The 14,855-nt window shown below is 52.3% G+C and overlaps 1 protein-coding gene and 1 long non-coding RNA gene across 4 annotated transcripts in view; one reads left to right on the top strand and one right to left on the bottom strand.

Annotated features, from left to right (window-relative positions):
• Positions 1-6,374: 6,374 nt before the first annotated feature.
• LOC118929586 (uncharacterized) lies at positions 6,375-7,678 on the bottom strand. Of its 2 annotated transcripts, none has more exons than XR_008993390.1 (2): positions 7,490-7,678; positions 6,375-6,975 (listed from the first exon to the last, which is right to left on the bottom strand). It is a non-coding gene; the product is annotated as an uncharacterized LOC118929586 (long non-coding RNA). The 2 variants fall into 2 exon arrangements; XR_008993391.1 differs by lacking the exon at positions 7,490-7,678 and adding an exon at positions 7,247-7,308.
• Positions 7,679-7,784: 106 nt separating this feature from the next.
• Positions 7,785-14,855, top strand: part of TTC12 (tetratricopeptide repeat domain 12) — a 34,229-nt gene continuing 27,158 nt past the window's right edge. The window contains exons 1-3 of one of the 2 annotated variants that reach the window (XM_036919777.2): positions 7,785-7,836; positions 9,063-9,135; positions 14,246-14,409. In XM_036919777.2, the coding sequence (XP_036775672.2) occupies positions 9,078-9,135; positions 14,246-14,409 (222 nt within the window). In that variant the 5' untranslated portion in view covers positions 7,785-7,836; positions 9,063-9,077. Of the gene's footprint in view, positions 7,929-9,062; positions 9,136-14,245; positions 14,410-14,855 lie in introns of both variants that reach the window. The other variant, XM_036919776.2, reaches the window with a different exon arrangement.

Here is a 14,855-nt window from a genome sequence, read left to right on the forward strand (position 1 = left end):
GCTTCTGTGTCCTGAGTACGTGTCCCTGTTGTCTCTGCAGTACTTTGTCTGTCTATCATCTATCTTCTATCCCTACATATCTATAATCACATCTACGTCCGTGTCTATCTCTGAATCCTCTCCTATTGGTCGTTCCCCTGGGGCCCCTGATGCAGATGGTGAGCGGCACGACTAGAACCCAGATCTGTCTCTCCTTCTCACCGCGAAAGCTGACTTAAGGGACACAGCCACGTGTATGTATAAGGACGCCCACGTGCATCCTATTGCTGCAGGATCCTGAAAATAGGCTGAAAACCTCACATCTTCATCTCCATCCCAGACTTTTCTTCCAAAGCCCACGAGGAGATAGACAACCGTTTCCCCAGCACCTTGAACTCAACCAACCCATCAAAGCTGCGCATCATGCCTTCCTCACCTCTCCTCCTCCTCTTCCTGGTCCCAGCTGCGCAGAAGGACATGGCCACCTGTCCAGTCGCTTCTCCGGGCCAGGTAGCGGGCATCAGCCCCAGATCCTTCCCCGCTCTCCCTTCTCACTTCCTCAAGGCCATGTTTTTGGTCGATTCGCCCTGCTTAGCTTCTCTTGTATCTGTTTCCCCCTGTCCATCTACACAAGCACAGGCCCAGTTAGGCCCTCATCTGTAATTGCTCCTACCTCTTCATGCACGGGCAAGGGGCTGGGCCGGGCACCGCTGGGCCAAGGAGTCCAAGGTGAGAGCCGAGGGGAGGGTGTGAGCGCAGGCCTGCAGAGCCGTCCCTGCAGGGAGGTGCTTGGTCCCAGGCTGCACGGCGCTCAGGCAGGGAGGTGGAGGGTGTGCAGACAACAGGCCCAGACAGTGGGAACATCACAGGACTCAGAGCAGAAGGTCCTGGGGCCGTCCTCTCCACTCTTCCTACAGTGCGGACTGTGACTGGCTTGCTCAGGGCTCCAGGTTTCCCCACAGAGTAAAATCTAAGCCCCTGGGATGCCTGCACCTGCCTCCCTGTCTGGGCTCCTGAGTACACGCTCCTGTCGGCAAGAACCTGTTGCGGTTTCCTGGTGATGCCGAGCGCCCGCACCTTGTCCTTCATCCCTGCTCTCCATCCCACTGTGGCTGGCAGATTTCTACTGCTCTCTCCTCTCCCGGGCTGGTGTCGCCCACTGCACACATCTCCTCCTCTGCTTCCTAGCTGCCTGCAGGCTGTGCGGGTCTGTAGGGCAGGCTGAAAGCTCCCGCCATCTCCCGGCTGCCCCCACACCCCTGCCCAGCGCCCGGGCCGCAGTGGTGCTCCAGTGTGTATTGAATGGACGAACCCGGAATTGGGAGGAGAAACTGCTTTGGGACAGGAGTTGTTTTTTTTAATTAGATTTACAGAATGGACAGTACAGAGAATTGCTGCATACCCAGCTTCGTCTACTGTTAGCATCTTACGTAACCGGAGTAGGTTTGTCAGAACTAGAGGCTTCACACTGGCACAGTGCTACTAACCTAACCAGACTCCATTTAGGCGACACCAGTTTTCCTACCAGCGTCCTTCTGGGCTGGGATCCACCCTGGGTGCATGCAGCCTGTGTCTCCTTAGCCTCTAGTCTTTCCGTGTTGTCCATGACCTTGACACTTTTGAAGGGTACTGATCCGGTGTTTTGGAGAATGTCCCTGGATTTGGGTTGTCCGTTTTCCCATGACTTCAGCAGGGTTATGGATCTGGGGGGAGGAATGTCACGAGGTAAAGGGCCCTGTTTGTCTCGTCATGCAGGGACACGTTATGTCCCTGTGACCTCTCACGGGTCACGATGACCTTGGCCACTTGGAGAAGGCGGTGTCTGCAGGTTTCTCCACTGTGAGCTCCTGTTTCCCTTTCCCATGTGCAGCTCTTGAGACGGAATCTCTAAGGCTAGTGAAGACGAGGTAGAAGGATTGGCTTCCACTCCCTGGAGTGGGAGGATCTACATTTATCACTTGGGATTCTTCTGCAGCAAAGCCGTAGAGAGCAGGAGTTTTCAGCTGTGCTTTGCTCTGACCCTACGGGTAGTCTTGTGAAGCCTACAGACCTCTTCTCAGAATAGCACGTTAATATTTAATGCATTTATTAAAGGAATAAAATAAATGGGGTGACAAAGGAAAACACTTAAATGGAAATACAATCATCAAAACAATGTATAAACAGATTTGTGATGTGATAATAAATGTGTCTATTAATGCATCAAAACAAGTTCTAGCGGAGTGCCTAATAACTGTAGCGTCCTAAGCGGTGTCACAGCTGCTGCTCACACCACTGTGCTGTCGGCTACACTGACTCAGGAAGGTGCTATTCCAGTGACAGGTCTGTAGAAATGAACACAGTTTTTTCCCCAAACAGGTTCACATGCCCCTTGATTCTGTCCAGGTCCCTGGGCCCCAGATTAAGAACACCTGATTTAGGAGGCTCCATGGCAGCAGAGACATCTGGAACTGTGGAAAGAAGGTGGAAAACAGCAGGGCAGGTGGTGAGAAATAAAAGGGATTTCATCCTCTCTAATAATGAACGACATGAAAATAATGGACGGCTCACCTGTTTATGTGTCAGGCCATTTGTCATCTTGTGCATTAGAAAAAATTGGCACCCTTAGACATTACTGCTTGCAGGGCTAGTGTGTGAAAATTTGTTCAGCCCCACTGAGAAGCAGTTTGGAAATACAACTATAAAAAGTTCAACATCTTGATCGAGAAAACCACTTCTGAGGAGCTGCCCTAAGAAATGAATCCCAGATACAGAAACAGTTCTATTTAGGGATGCTTGCTGTAGCAATATGTGCAGCAGAACAAAACATTAGCAGCAACCAGAGACTGGAACAGTATCAGCCAGTCAGGGGAAGGGCAGTGTGTGGATGAGGGGGATGTGAGGCAGATACTAAGTGGCTGTCACAGAAACAATGCACGGGTGAGGCACAGACTATGCAAGGCAATCAGGCACGGATCCTGCTGAGCCTCAGTTTCTTGTCTATTAAAAAGGGATTGATAATACTGCCTCCTGAGATTGTTACAGGACTTCAGAAGATTAGGGGTGATCAGACTGTATCAGCTATTACCATTATGATGATAATGGTATAGCTTACCAAAAAAGTAAAACATTGATTGTAGGCACGGTTATATCATTGCAAACAAATGCAGAGAAAAGAGAAATGCATCCTTCAGATAGTGGTGGTATTATGTAAAGTAACCGTGAATGATTGTTTTTCTCTATTTTCTAAGTCTCTAGGACACACTTTTAATATACTATTAAACTTCTAATGAAAAATGAAGCAAAGGCATTGGCTGGAAATAACGTCCTCACAATTTCATGACAATTGAGATGGAGCTCATACCAGGACAGCAAACAGGTCAGGAGCCCTGTATTTCTCCACGTGGCCTTTTGTCCCCAAAACCCGGGGTGCAAAGAAAATCCCACTGCACAGAGCTGATGCAGCTTCATCATTCCGAGTGTGTGAGTCACCCCTAGATGCGAGTGCCCCAAATAAATGGTGAATAGATATTAAACATTCGCTACCGTCTAGGTCATTGATGTCACTTAATTTGCCACCCAGAGAAGGAATCTGAGCAGTAGCAGCAATAGAAACAGCCTAGCTGAGTACACGACACACAGTAGGTGCTCAACAGACAGAAGCAGGCACCAGGCCGGCTGGCTGGCAGTCGGCAGGGCCCTCCAGCCTGTCTCTGCCTCCAGGGTCGTCTCGCCACACGGTGGCAGTGCTGCCCCGCGCCAGGTGGAGTGAAATCCCGACTCCCCTTGCTGTCGGGGCAGGGGGGGTCCTGTGGCCCACAGACAGGCTGGAGTGGCCCTGTCCTTCCTCATGGGGCAGGGATCGAGGCCCTCAGGCTACAGGAAAGATGCAGCCATTCCTTTGGAGGGTTGGAGGCAGTTGGAGCGCCCGTATGGAGGTTGATTCGCCCGCAGGGCTGAGCTGGAGTCCCCGGGATGGTCACGGACTGTAGTGTGAAACAGAGCTGCCTGGGGGCCGGCGGTTCTCGGGAGGCGGTGTGGTGAGACAGACGGGCTGTGGGTTCACAGCTTGGCAGCCCCCCGACTGCATGTTTTCATCTGTGGAACAGGAATGAAACTCGTAGGGCTGCTGACAGATTTAAGTTAGATGATGCATATCGGAGACTGAGCCCCCCCCCTCCCCCCGCCGACATCATCACTGTTGCCATGGCCGCTGTTAATGCTGGTGGGTTGCTGGTCGCCCATTGAAATTTCAAGGATGACTCCTGCCCTGTGTGGGCACACAGACTCCGTCTGGGACTAGGTCCTGGAATTGTTTCTTCATTCATAGTAAGATGGGAACTAAAGAACAAAGATGGGTCCAGTAGGCAAGAGTCTTAGCTACCTTTTTTAAAATGAAAGGACATGTGTTTGGGGAAAGAATCAACGTTGGTTTTAAAATCCCTTCAGGAGGGAAGAGACGGTGCTGAATCCCTCCGGGCTCCTCCCCCTTTAAATCACCGGCAGGCAAAGGTGGGCTCTCTTTATTCCTCATGCTGTTGTTGTGGGAAAAGGAAATTTATTTTTCTTCTTTATCTTTCTTGTAAAGTATGACTGATGAGAAAAGGCAAAGAAAGGGAATTGTCTACATAAAAGGCAGAGCCGAGTAAAACGGAGGAGCGATGGCTTATAATAAATCCCCGAGTCTCAGATTTACCATCCCGGGGAAGGTGCCCAAGCGTTCTCCAGTTTTTATTGAGGACATAAAGCAAAAGTAAAATCTGAGTACCACACAGGGAGGCAGGAAGCGCGGAAGTAGCAACCAGGACAGGAGGAGCCATAAAGGTTCCCTGGGAGGAACAGCTTTGAAATTTGAGTCACCTGTTTTCAGGGCCCGTTTTCTCTGGGTGTCTGCCATGTGTGAAGATGCAGGCTGCCTGGCACAGCGGGTGGCACAGTGTAAGGGCGATCATACCCACGGGCACACCCTGGATTTGGCCACTGTAGCAAGTGAGGCCAACACTCTGAGTGTCCATTAGACCCTGGGCTGCATCACAACAGGCCAAGACATGGAAGGCCCGTTGTCCATTCACGCTGCATGCCCACCAGCGGTACAAAGGTGTCCCCGGTCCGTGTCCCCTCACTCGGGGTCAGGCAGCCACGGCCCCTGCCCTGATTGCTGGGGCCGGGGAAGGCCCGGCCCCGTATGGTGAGTCACACGCGGCTCCCAGAGGCTTCTGCCCCGTGCGCGTCTTCCCTGGCCACACTAAACAAAGCAAGCACCTGGCAACGGGAACTGAGCCCCTCCGTGTGGCTGGACGGAGGAAAACTGGAATCTTTGTGGGAAGCCCAGTGACCTCAGGGCCTACGAGGATTTTTGACATTTTACAATAATCGACCAGTCAAGTACAAGATTTGCCCTAAAGTGTATTTCGGGACAGCAACAGTGTTGGTCCTCTAGGGTGGATCTCTCTGGGAAGACTGGGCAACTATAAACACCCTTATTCCTTTTCCATCTGGAATAATGGATTTGATCCTTCCTCCACGCAGACCAGGAGATGGCCTCACTGAATCAGCGTGTCCTGATTTAGCACTGGCTCAGCGCCAGGTGCTCGGAATAAGGCAAAACCAAACAAAACTCCCACTCCCAAGGGATTCCTTGCCTAGCTAGCCTGTTGGATTTATAGGGTTAGGACTTGACAGAGATCCGTGTAGGAGACATCAAGACAGAAGTGACTTCTTTGGATGCCACCGGTGTCTGCGGCTGCGGAGGGTTGTTACTCTGCTGTTCTGAGCTTGGCCCAGGAGCTGCCCCTCCCGCACAGGTATCTCCCCCGCCTCCCGCCCAGGCCCTGCCTCGCTCTGCACTCCTCCTGTGCCTCCCTCCACAGCCCCAGGCTCATCTCTCACCACCTTCGCTTAAACTTTCTGCTTTCTCACACGTGGCGCAACATGTCCTGCCTCTAAGCTGGCCCGTTCTGTCCCCTGTACCTGGAGCTCTCAGCTTCCACATTGGCTACATAAATGCTGATTCCTGTGGGGCTCACCTCATGCCATGTCCTCCTCATCCTTCCCCTTCCTTAAGCGCTGAAGAGTCACTGTCCTCAAACTGCTTGATCCTTATTTGTTTATCTGGCTTTAGACTGTGAGTTCATTGAGGGCAGGGGCCACGCACCTGGCTTGTGGTATGGTCTCTGGCTAAAGCGAACACTCCAGCAATACCTGCTGGTGTTTCTGTGGCAGAGAATTACGATGGGCTGGTCAGTAACAGGCACTCAAGCATAAAATCCTCTACTAGGATGGTATTCTGAGGGTGCAGACTGGAAATACGACTTCAAGGAGGAAAAAATAACTTCTGACATCAAGAAACCATTATTCATGTGCTTCTTAACAGTGTGATCTCAATGTTTAGAATTAAATTGCTCTGGTGTTTAAAATATATTTAAATATTGATGTGTTTTATTTTTAAATATCAATATTTCCATTATGCCAGCATAACATTACTTGGACTATTTGGGCTTGTGATGACAAAAATTAGATACCAACTTTAAAAAAATGTGAGCTGAATTAATGAATAGTGCCTTCCATATCAATTAACATTAGGCTTGGGTGCAAGTGACAGAAAACCCAACAGAACTGTGACTTAAACAACATGCAAGTCTTTACAGTCCCAGAACCCCACATTACTGAGACTAAACTGCTCTCCCACGTAGAAACGTGGAGTTAAGAAGTCCGAAGGCCGTATGGGGAACTCCACGATCACTGGGCACCAGACTCCTGTACCTTGAGGCTTTCCATCCCATGCCCTGCTTCCACCTCGCGGCCCAAAATGGCCCATCTGGCTCCAGCCATCTGTCTACATTCCAGCCAATCAGGAGAAGAGATAAGGAGAAGGGAATCCTTTATCAGCGCACTTTCCAGAGGTATCACCAACTACTTCTGCTCACACCTAATTGGCCAAAGCTTAGTTTTGTGTAAGGGAAGCTGGGAAATACAGTCTATGGCAGTTGCCTTGCACCTTGCTGAAAACTGGGGCATCTGAAGAAGAGGAGAATAAATATTAAGGGATAATTATCAATTTATTCAACATCTACACTTGAATAATTCATCAGCATCTTGAACTAACTATGCCAAACCTCCAAACTTCTCTACCTCAGCCAAGGAAGAGCCCATTCTGGCCCAAGCCAGAACCCGAATGCCACTGTGGCTATTTCCCTGATGTCAATTCTCCCTCCAAAATATACCTGAAATTCATCTAATCCTCTCTATTCCCCCTACCAATACCCACTGCCAACACCTCCTAACTTACCTCCCACAGTGTCCCTCTTGCCTCCTTCCAGATCATGCTCCACACTGCAGGTAGGATTCTTTAAAAAAAAAAAATCTAAGCTTGTCACTCTTCTACTAACACCCCTGAAAACCGCCCATGGTACTTAGGACGAAGACCCAGAGCCTCCTAAAAGCCTGCGTGCCTGGCCCTGCTTCATCACACCCCTTCCTTTCGCTCTCTGGGCCGCAGCCCGCTTGGCCCCCTGCCCTCCCGGGTCCGTACCAGGCTCCTTCCCGACGGCCCGTGCCGTCCCCTTTGCTTCCGCCTCTCTCCGCAGCCGGTCGCTGCCCGCTCGCCCCTTCCGTCTCAGCCCAAATTCCCTGTTTTGCGTCCCTGCCCTTCCTCCCAGGTCGGCACAGGTAACCGGGCGCCGCACAGGTATCCCCGCCCGCAGCTCTAAAAGGAATTTAGGGGCGCGCTTGGAGCTAGAGGTAGAGGGCACGGCCGCGCCCACCCGCGGACCCGCCCCGCCCGGCCCCGCCCTGTCCCCGCCCCCTAGCCCCAGTGGCCACGCCCACAACGTCCCCGCCGCCCGCAGCCGCCATTTCCCGTCCACGGGGGTCCCTCAGGTCAGTGCGGCGGGCGGGCTCGGAGTCCGTCCTGGGCCCGTCCTGCTCTGGCCGTCGGAGCCGAGGAAGGGACGCTGTCTTGGTCCCGGCAGGTGGGGCGGGATGGGCTGCGCGGGGAGCTCCGGGCAGGCCCGGGCCGGGGGACGCTGTGGCGGTTGCCGGGCAACGGCGCGGTCGCCGCCTTTCGCGGCCCGCGGGGCTCCGCCGGGTGCAGCGCGCGGCGTCCCTGCGCCGGGTTTCGCGTCCTGTCGCGGCAGTTGCCCCGGGCTCCGGCCCCGGCCCTGCGGTGCTGTGGTTGGCGGTGCCCCGGTGTCCAGTCGCTGCGCGCCAGGTACCGCGTCCCCGGGGGCGCCCGCCGAGTTACCGTCTCGGGGGAAGCGCGAGGCCCCGGGGCGGGACTGCCGCCGAGCGCGCACCCCCCGTGCTCCGTGCGGCCTGTTCGCGGCCTGTTGCAGATTCCCAGGCGCAGGCGCGTCCCCGGCCGCGCTGCTACACTGGCGTCCCTCGGGCCGTGTGCAGGGCTTCCCCGACGCCTGGCTGGGCACCTTCCAGGGTTACCGACTCAGAAACGCAGTAACAAGTTTTTGGACGGATCTGGGGTCTGTGCTTGACCTTTGGGAACAGGTGGGCACACCACGACGCCCTCCCTCCCTCCGACCCGGAGGTGTCGAGTCTAAAGTACCAAGAGAGGTGCCGTGGTGCACTGCCGTCGAGTTCAGCCAGCGGGCCGCTTCTCTTCACTCCCCAGGAGCGAGCCAGAGGCTTATATTTTAAACGAGTTGGGGCATTAAGTGCAAATTGCCCCATTTCTGATTACCTGTTACCTAGCCAGGTGTGAGCATCCAGCTGGGCCAGCCTGGCAGGGTCATGATCAAAGTCAGGGGCTGGCGTCCTCTGAGCCAGCCGCCTGCCAGCTGCCCGCCTCCCGGTCTCCGCCCAGGTCCCTGAGTCGCCCGGTGATCTGGGCTTTGGCGGAACAATTGCGGTGTTTCCCCAGTGGAGGGGGGCCTGGGTCTCCACGGAAGTATCGCCCCGGCTAATGAGTGTCCCTCGGCCTTCACAGCGGTCAGAGTGAAATGATCCCCCTGCTGTTATTCTTGACAGTCATAAGCACAAATCTGCCTTAAAAATAATCACTTGGCTTGGTTAAAGAAGGCTAATAAGCCTGACGAATTTTTTAGTGGTTTGTTATTCTTAACTTTCATCATTTATGCTGCCTCCCTCAGGGATTCTGGTTTACGATGGCTGGTGATCAAGAGAGAGACTTAGAGAAATTTCTTAAAAACGTGGATGAAATCAGTAAGTACCAGTAAATCATAAACAAATTAAATTCTACTTTAGAGAGGTGGAGCTACTAAAAAGAGAAATGATTACTCTAAGTCAGTGCCTGGGCTGCCTGACAGGTTTACGGCTCTATGAAAAAATGTAATTGAAATTAAACAGAAAGCGTATTGAGAAGCAAGTCATATTAGAGCCCAGGGATTGTACTTTCTGGCTGCTAATTGGCATCAGGGAAGCTGTTGACATTCAGACCGAATTCAAGCTGGCAGCTGTCCTCCATGTTTTGTCCCCTTCCATGCGGAGTCAGGTCAAAGGGAGCTGCTGTCTCCCCGTTGCCAGGGTGCCTCGCTCTCTCCTTGGTGACCACTCAGGAGTCCCGTTGGTCAGCTGGGGTCCCTCTTGTTTTAGGGCAGAGCCATTGCTGTCTTTGAGCCGCTGAGGCAAAACCAAGTGGCTTTCCCTCCGGGTCCATCAGATTACATGGACAGCTCACGGTTGTCGTGACCCTGTCTCTCTTCCTGCAGGCAGAAAACCCTCTCCCAGTTCAGACAGGTAGGATCTCGAAGGACGTACTCTGATCCCACAGGTCACATCCAAGAGGTTCCAAAGCAGCCATGTCCTGTTCCAACTTCAGGGCCTTGTTTGATGACAGAAACAAGCCAGCCAGCGACCAGGCAAGCCTCACGTGTCAAACGGGCTCTGCTGACCCTCTGCTTCCAGCAGGCTGCCTGGGTCCAGGCAATGGTCTTAAACAGAGTCGGGGTAACTTGATAGAGGATGTATCCATACGAGTTCTTTGTGTCCACAGTGGACCTCCTCTCTGTGCTTCCCCGAATGCTCTGTGGCGTCTGGCCTTGGCCCACTGCTCCCCCGTCTTCGAGCAGTCTAGTCCAAGCGCACGGTTTTAAGTACCACCTGTTTGCCGAGGGCCCCCACGTCTCAGTTGCCGCCAGCCTTCTCGGAGCCCCAGCCTCTATGCCCTGGGTCACACCCCCTGTAGCCCTCAAACACCACACTTTGTGTGTCCAAATCGGACCGATTGTCTCTTCACCTGTCTGTCCACTTTCCAAATAAACCTGCTTCCTCTGCCTTCCCCTTGGTGGCACCACCACCCAGAAATCCACACGCCCCGTCGGACTCCTCCCAGCCCTCTGCTCGGAAGTGGGCCAGTCATCAAGTCTGGCCTCTGTCCCCGGCCCCGTCCTCTCCCCCCCTCCCTTGGCCCTGGCTCTCTTACCCAGACTCTGTCACCACCCCTGACTGTCCCTCCTGCCTCCAGGCCTGTGCTCCCCACAGGGTAATGTGTCTCAAATGCAGATCCGACCCAGACTCTCTCTGCTTGCCTCCTCTCTCTAGTCACAATAGCTCTCAAGCTCTCACCAGGACCTCTGCCCTCCCTGCCCTTCTCCTCACCTCACAGGAGCAGCCGCCAGCCCCCCGGCCCCCACGCCCGCTCCCCCGGCTCCCTGGGCCGGGCTGACTCTCCTTCACGCTCAGGCTCACTCGGCATTCGTACCAGCGCCGCCCGGTCACACTGGCTGTGGTGATGGGACTTTCTCCGTCCGCACTGTCCTCTGTGGTAACCAGTAGTTACATGTGGCTGGTGCTGCTAAGGAGCTGAATTTATCATTTCACTTATAATTTGGATTCACGTAAGCACTTGTGTAGATGCCCTTGCTACGTACTGAGTACTGCTAGGCCCTGGAGACCACAGAAGCGATACACAAGAATTACCGTCCTTCATATCCTCTACAGCCCCTTGGGAAAGTAATTTTAAGTGTGATGTGTGATACAAGAGATGTGCAAAGTGCAAGGGAAGCCGGCTCAGTTTAGGGAGTCAGATGAGTCTGTCTGGGCTGCCAGAACAAGACACTGCACACTGGCTGGTTGAAGCAGATGTTTATTTTCTCACAGTTCTAGGGGGAAGGCCTAGGTCAGGGTGTGAGCAGGGCTGCTGTCTCTTGAGCACCCCTCGGCTTGCAGGCCTCCATCTTCTCCCCGTCCTCACACGGCCTTTTCTCTGTGTGCGCGCATCCCTGGTGTCTCTGCCTCCTCTTAGAAGGACACCAATCCAAGTGGCCTACAGCCCCACCCACATGACCTGTTTAACCTTGATTGAGTCTTTAAAGGCCCTATCTCCAAATATGTCAAACTGGGGGTTAGGGCCTGAACATCTGGATGCGGGGTGCATAATTCAGTCCACCACTGCAGTTTACTAAGGCTTCCTCGAAGAATGAGATTTAAGTAAAAATCTGGTGAGTGAGCGGGAGCTGGCATGGGGGAGGCCAGGGGAGGGTTCTGGGCGCGAGGAGGTGGGCGGGAAGGCCGCAAGTGAAACGAGAGTGCAGAGCTCCTGAGAAGCTGGCAGAATGTGAAGCTCTGTGTGGCTGGAGAGAAGGGATCAGGAGAGAAGCGCCCCAGCCGAGTCTGGAAAGGCCAGCTCAGGGAGGGCCTCGGAAGCCACGAGGAATCACGTTCGCCCTGAGGGCAGTGGGGCCCTCCCAGAGCAGCAGGGAGACAGGGTTCACGCCTCAGAGAAGTCACTCCGGCCACACGTACAGACGGGAGGGGAGGAGAGAACGGCGGCCGAGAGACCAGTTAGGGGCTGTTCAGTGGTCCTAGAATAAGGACTGGCTAGTTGAGGGCTGTAGCCGTGGGACTGGACACAAGTGCACAGATCTGAGCTCTATTTCCGTTTACTTGACACACTTGTGTGACGGCCTTGAGGGCCGAGGGCGAGCATGGACAAGAATGAGTCCTGAGAGTTTCGTGTCAAATGACGGGGGTGGTCGGGCTGCCTGCTGAGGTGGGGGACCTTTGAAGGAGCAACGGTCTCAGGGAACGAGGATGGGCGGGGCCACTGTGAAGAGTGACAGCCCCAGTGCGCGGTCCAGGGGCAGCGGGAGCTACGAGCCCGAACCTGGGAGCGGGGAGGTGGCTGGGGTGTCAGCTGAGGAGGTTGCTGCTGCATAGCTTGTACTTGGAGCCGCGGATGAGGACAGGAAGGGCTAGAAAGGAGGGGCAGCCTGGGCAGGGACCCAAGATCACCACAGCCTCACAGGTAGGCGGGAGAGGACCTGGGCAAGTAAAGGAGACCCAAAGCAGTGGCCAGCGAGGCAGGAGAAAAGCCAGAAGGATTTTGTTATGGAAGCAGAGGCGAAGGTCATTTCACAGAGAAGCACGTGGTCAGCATGGCCAGCAGTTTTGGAGAGTTTGATCAAAACCAGGTCTAAAAGGTGATCTCCAAGTGCAGATCATTTGTAACTTTGGTGGAACAATTCTAGTAGGTGGACGAGTAGGTGGGGCCTCCCACTTGGTGCAGTGTTACCGCTGAGAGAACCTAAAGTCCCTTCCATTACCAAACATCTAGAAAGTCGGGATAAATCATAATTGACCTCAAACTTTAGATTTGTTAAGTATGTTTGTGAAAGTGATCATGGTTACCGTTACCAGAATAAACAGGAAAGCATGTGATCCCAGTTTGTGCAGGGTAAATGGGGTAAGGGAACTCCATGGAGCCAGTGAGGGGCAGGACGGGGGGACAGCAGGGTGGACAGCGGGTGTACCACAGGAGCGATCAGTCCAAACACTGTGTCAGTAATCATGGTAAAGCGAATAGACTCATCTCCAGTTTAAACTGGTTGTCAGACTGGATCTTTAGAACTCCATCTATGGTGCTGTATAAAACAGACACACCTAAACTCAAGGGCTCAGGAAAGTTGAAACTTTAAAGATGGAAAAATGTTGACCAGGTAAATACTATCCAAAGGAAAGTAGATTCTGAATATTAATATCAGACAAACTGATTTTCAAGCAAAGGCTACAATTTAAAAGGAAAAATTCACAAGAAAGATACAGAAATTCTAAATTGCAAACTTTGGATAAATAGCTTTAAAATCTATAGAGCACAAAAAGATGAAAAGTTCTTTAAAATCCAGGAGTAAAACCTGACAGAATTACAGTGAAGAAAAGACCCGTCCACAGTAACGACAGGTCGATACCAAGCAGCCAAAGGACAATAGAATCTTCAAAGATTTAACCGCGCGAACAACACTGTTACTGGGCAGACAGCCCTCCGACCCCTTCATGCCTGGGTGGCGGCACGTCCATGAAAACCAGAGGGCCGTTAGAAGAACTGTCAGGGTGACGCGCGGCGACCTGGGTGGGGTGGCTGCTCAGAGCGCCGAAGCCCCATACCCTTCCCGCGTGCCCGTCCTACACCTCTGTCCCTCTGGCTTTTCTGAGTCTGTCCTTTTATAACAAACTGACCATCTAGCGAGCACACTGTGTCCTGAATCCTGTCCTGTGAGCTGCTCTAGCAATGCATGCAGCCCGAGGAGGAAGGCACGGGGACCTCCAGCCCACAGCCGTTCAGTCAGGAACATGGGTGATGGCCTGGGCCTGTGACTGGCACCTGAGCTTGGTGGGCTGGGCGGTCTCATAAGACAGGCCTTGTCCCGTGGGATGTGATGCTGTCTTCATGCAGATAGCGTCAGAAATGAGTTGAATTATAGGACACCTGGCTGGTGTCAGGGATTGCTTGGTGGTGTGGGGAAAAAACACACATTGGAATGGTGTTAGGATTATAATAGGATGACAGTCCTAATACAGGCTGGCATCACTGATAGACCCTTGAGTTAGGACCAGTTTCCCAGGTGTCTGTGTCACACTGTGTACCTTTAACTTACACAGGGATGTAAGTCAATTTATTTCTCAATAGTGGGAAGAAAAGAAATGGGGAGATGTTAGAGGGTTCCAATTTCTAGTCATAAGATGAATGAATTCTGGGGATATGGGCAGCATGGGGACTGTGGTGAATATTTTATACTTGAAAGTCACTAAGAGAGTAACTCTTAAATATTCTCATCACACAAAATAGCTAAATTTTATATGAGGAGGTGGATGTGTTAACTAACCTTATGGTGAAGCATTTCACAATATATGCATGTATCAATTCATCACATTGTGCTCCTTAAACTCACACAATGTTGTATGTCAATTATATCTCAGTAAAGCTGGAAAAGTGAAAGTCCTTCCTCATGAATGTTCTACGCCATCCTTTCTAGTAAATGGTGTCTTTCCCTTTGCAGACCTTGTTTGAATGATTCCTATCTGATTTCTCCTCTAGCCAGTATAATTCAGGACATGAATTCTGATGACCCGGTTGTACAACAGAAAGCTGTCCTCGAGACAGAGAAGAGACTGCTGTCCACAGAGAAAGTCCGAGGGGAGGACGGATGCAGGACCACCTTGAACAGGACCGTGATCAGTCTCCCACAGGCGCCTGCAAAGGTTCCCTTTTTCTATTCCGGAGTTTTATGAGTAGCTACAGTGGTTTGATCTCAGGCTGTCTGGTGAGGCTCAAATAGCATTTTGTTCTTTAGATTCACCAGATTTATTTCCTACAAAGAAGTATAAACTCTGATTTTTTTCCTCACTGTTTCTGAGTCATCTTTAAACAAACCTTTGAGTTTATTTTAATGAAAATTTGGCCTCTCCACCACCTGAGGTTGTGACCATATCTAAGCTGTATTGTTAAAGTAATATATTTTACTAACTCATATTTCCAACTCATACAGCCACAACTGGGGTCCCTTACCCTGCTCACCCTTCCTTCTGCACACTTGATCCCCTAACAGTTGTAGCTATTATCAGATCTCCTGATTTAAAGCAAGCTCCCTAAGTTGTGGACCCTTCAGTACTGATGGCTAAAGGAAGTGACCCTGTTCCCACTTATA

This window comes from Manis pentadactyla, chromosome 13, assembly GCF_030020395.1.
Source record: "Manis pentadactyla isolate mManPen7 chromosome 13, mManPen7.hap1, whole genome shotgun sequence".
Lineage (NCBI taxonomy): Eukaryota > Metazoa > Chordata > Mammalia > Pholidota > Manidae > Manis > Manis pentadactyla.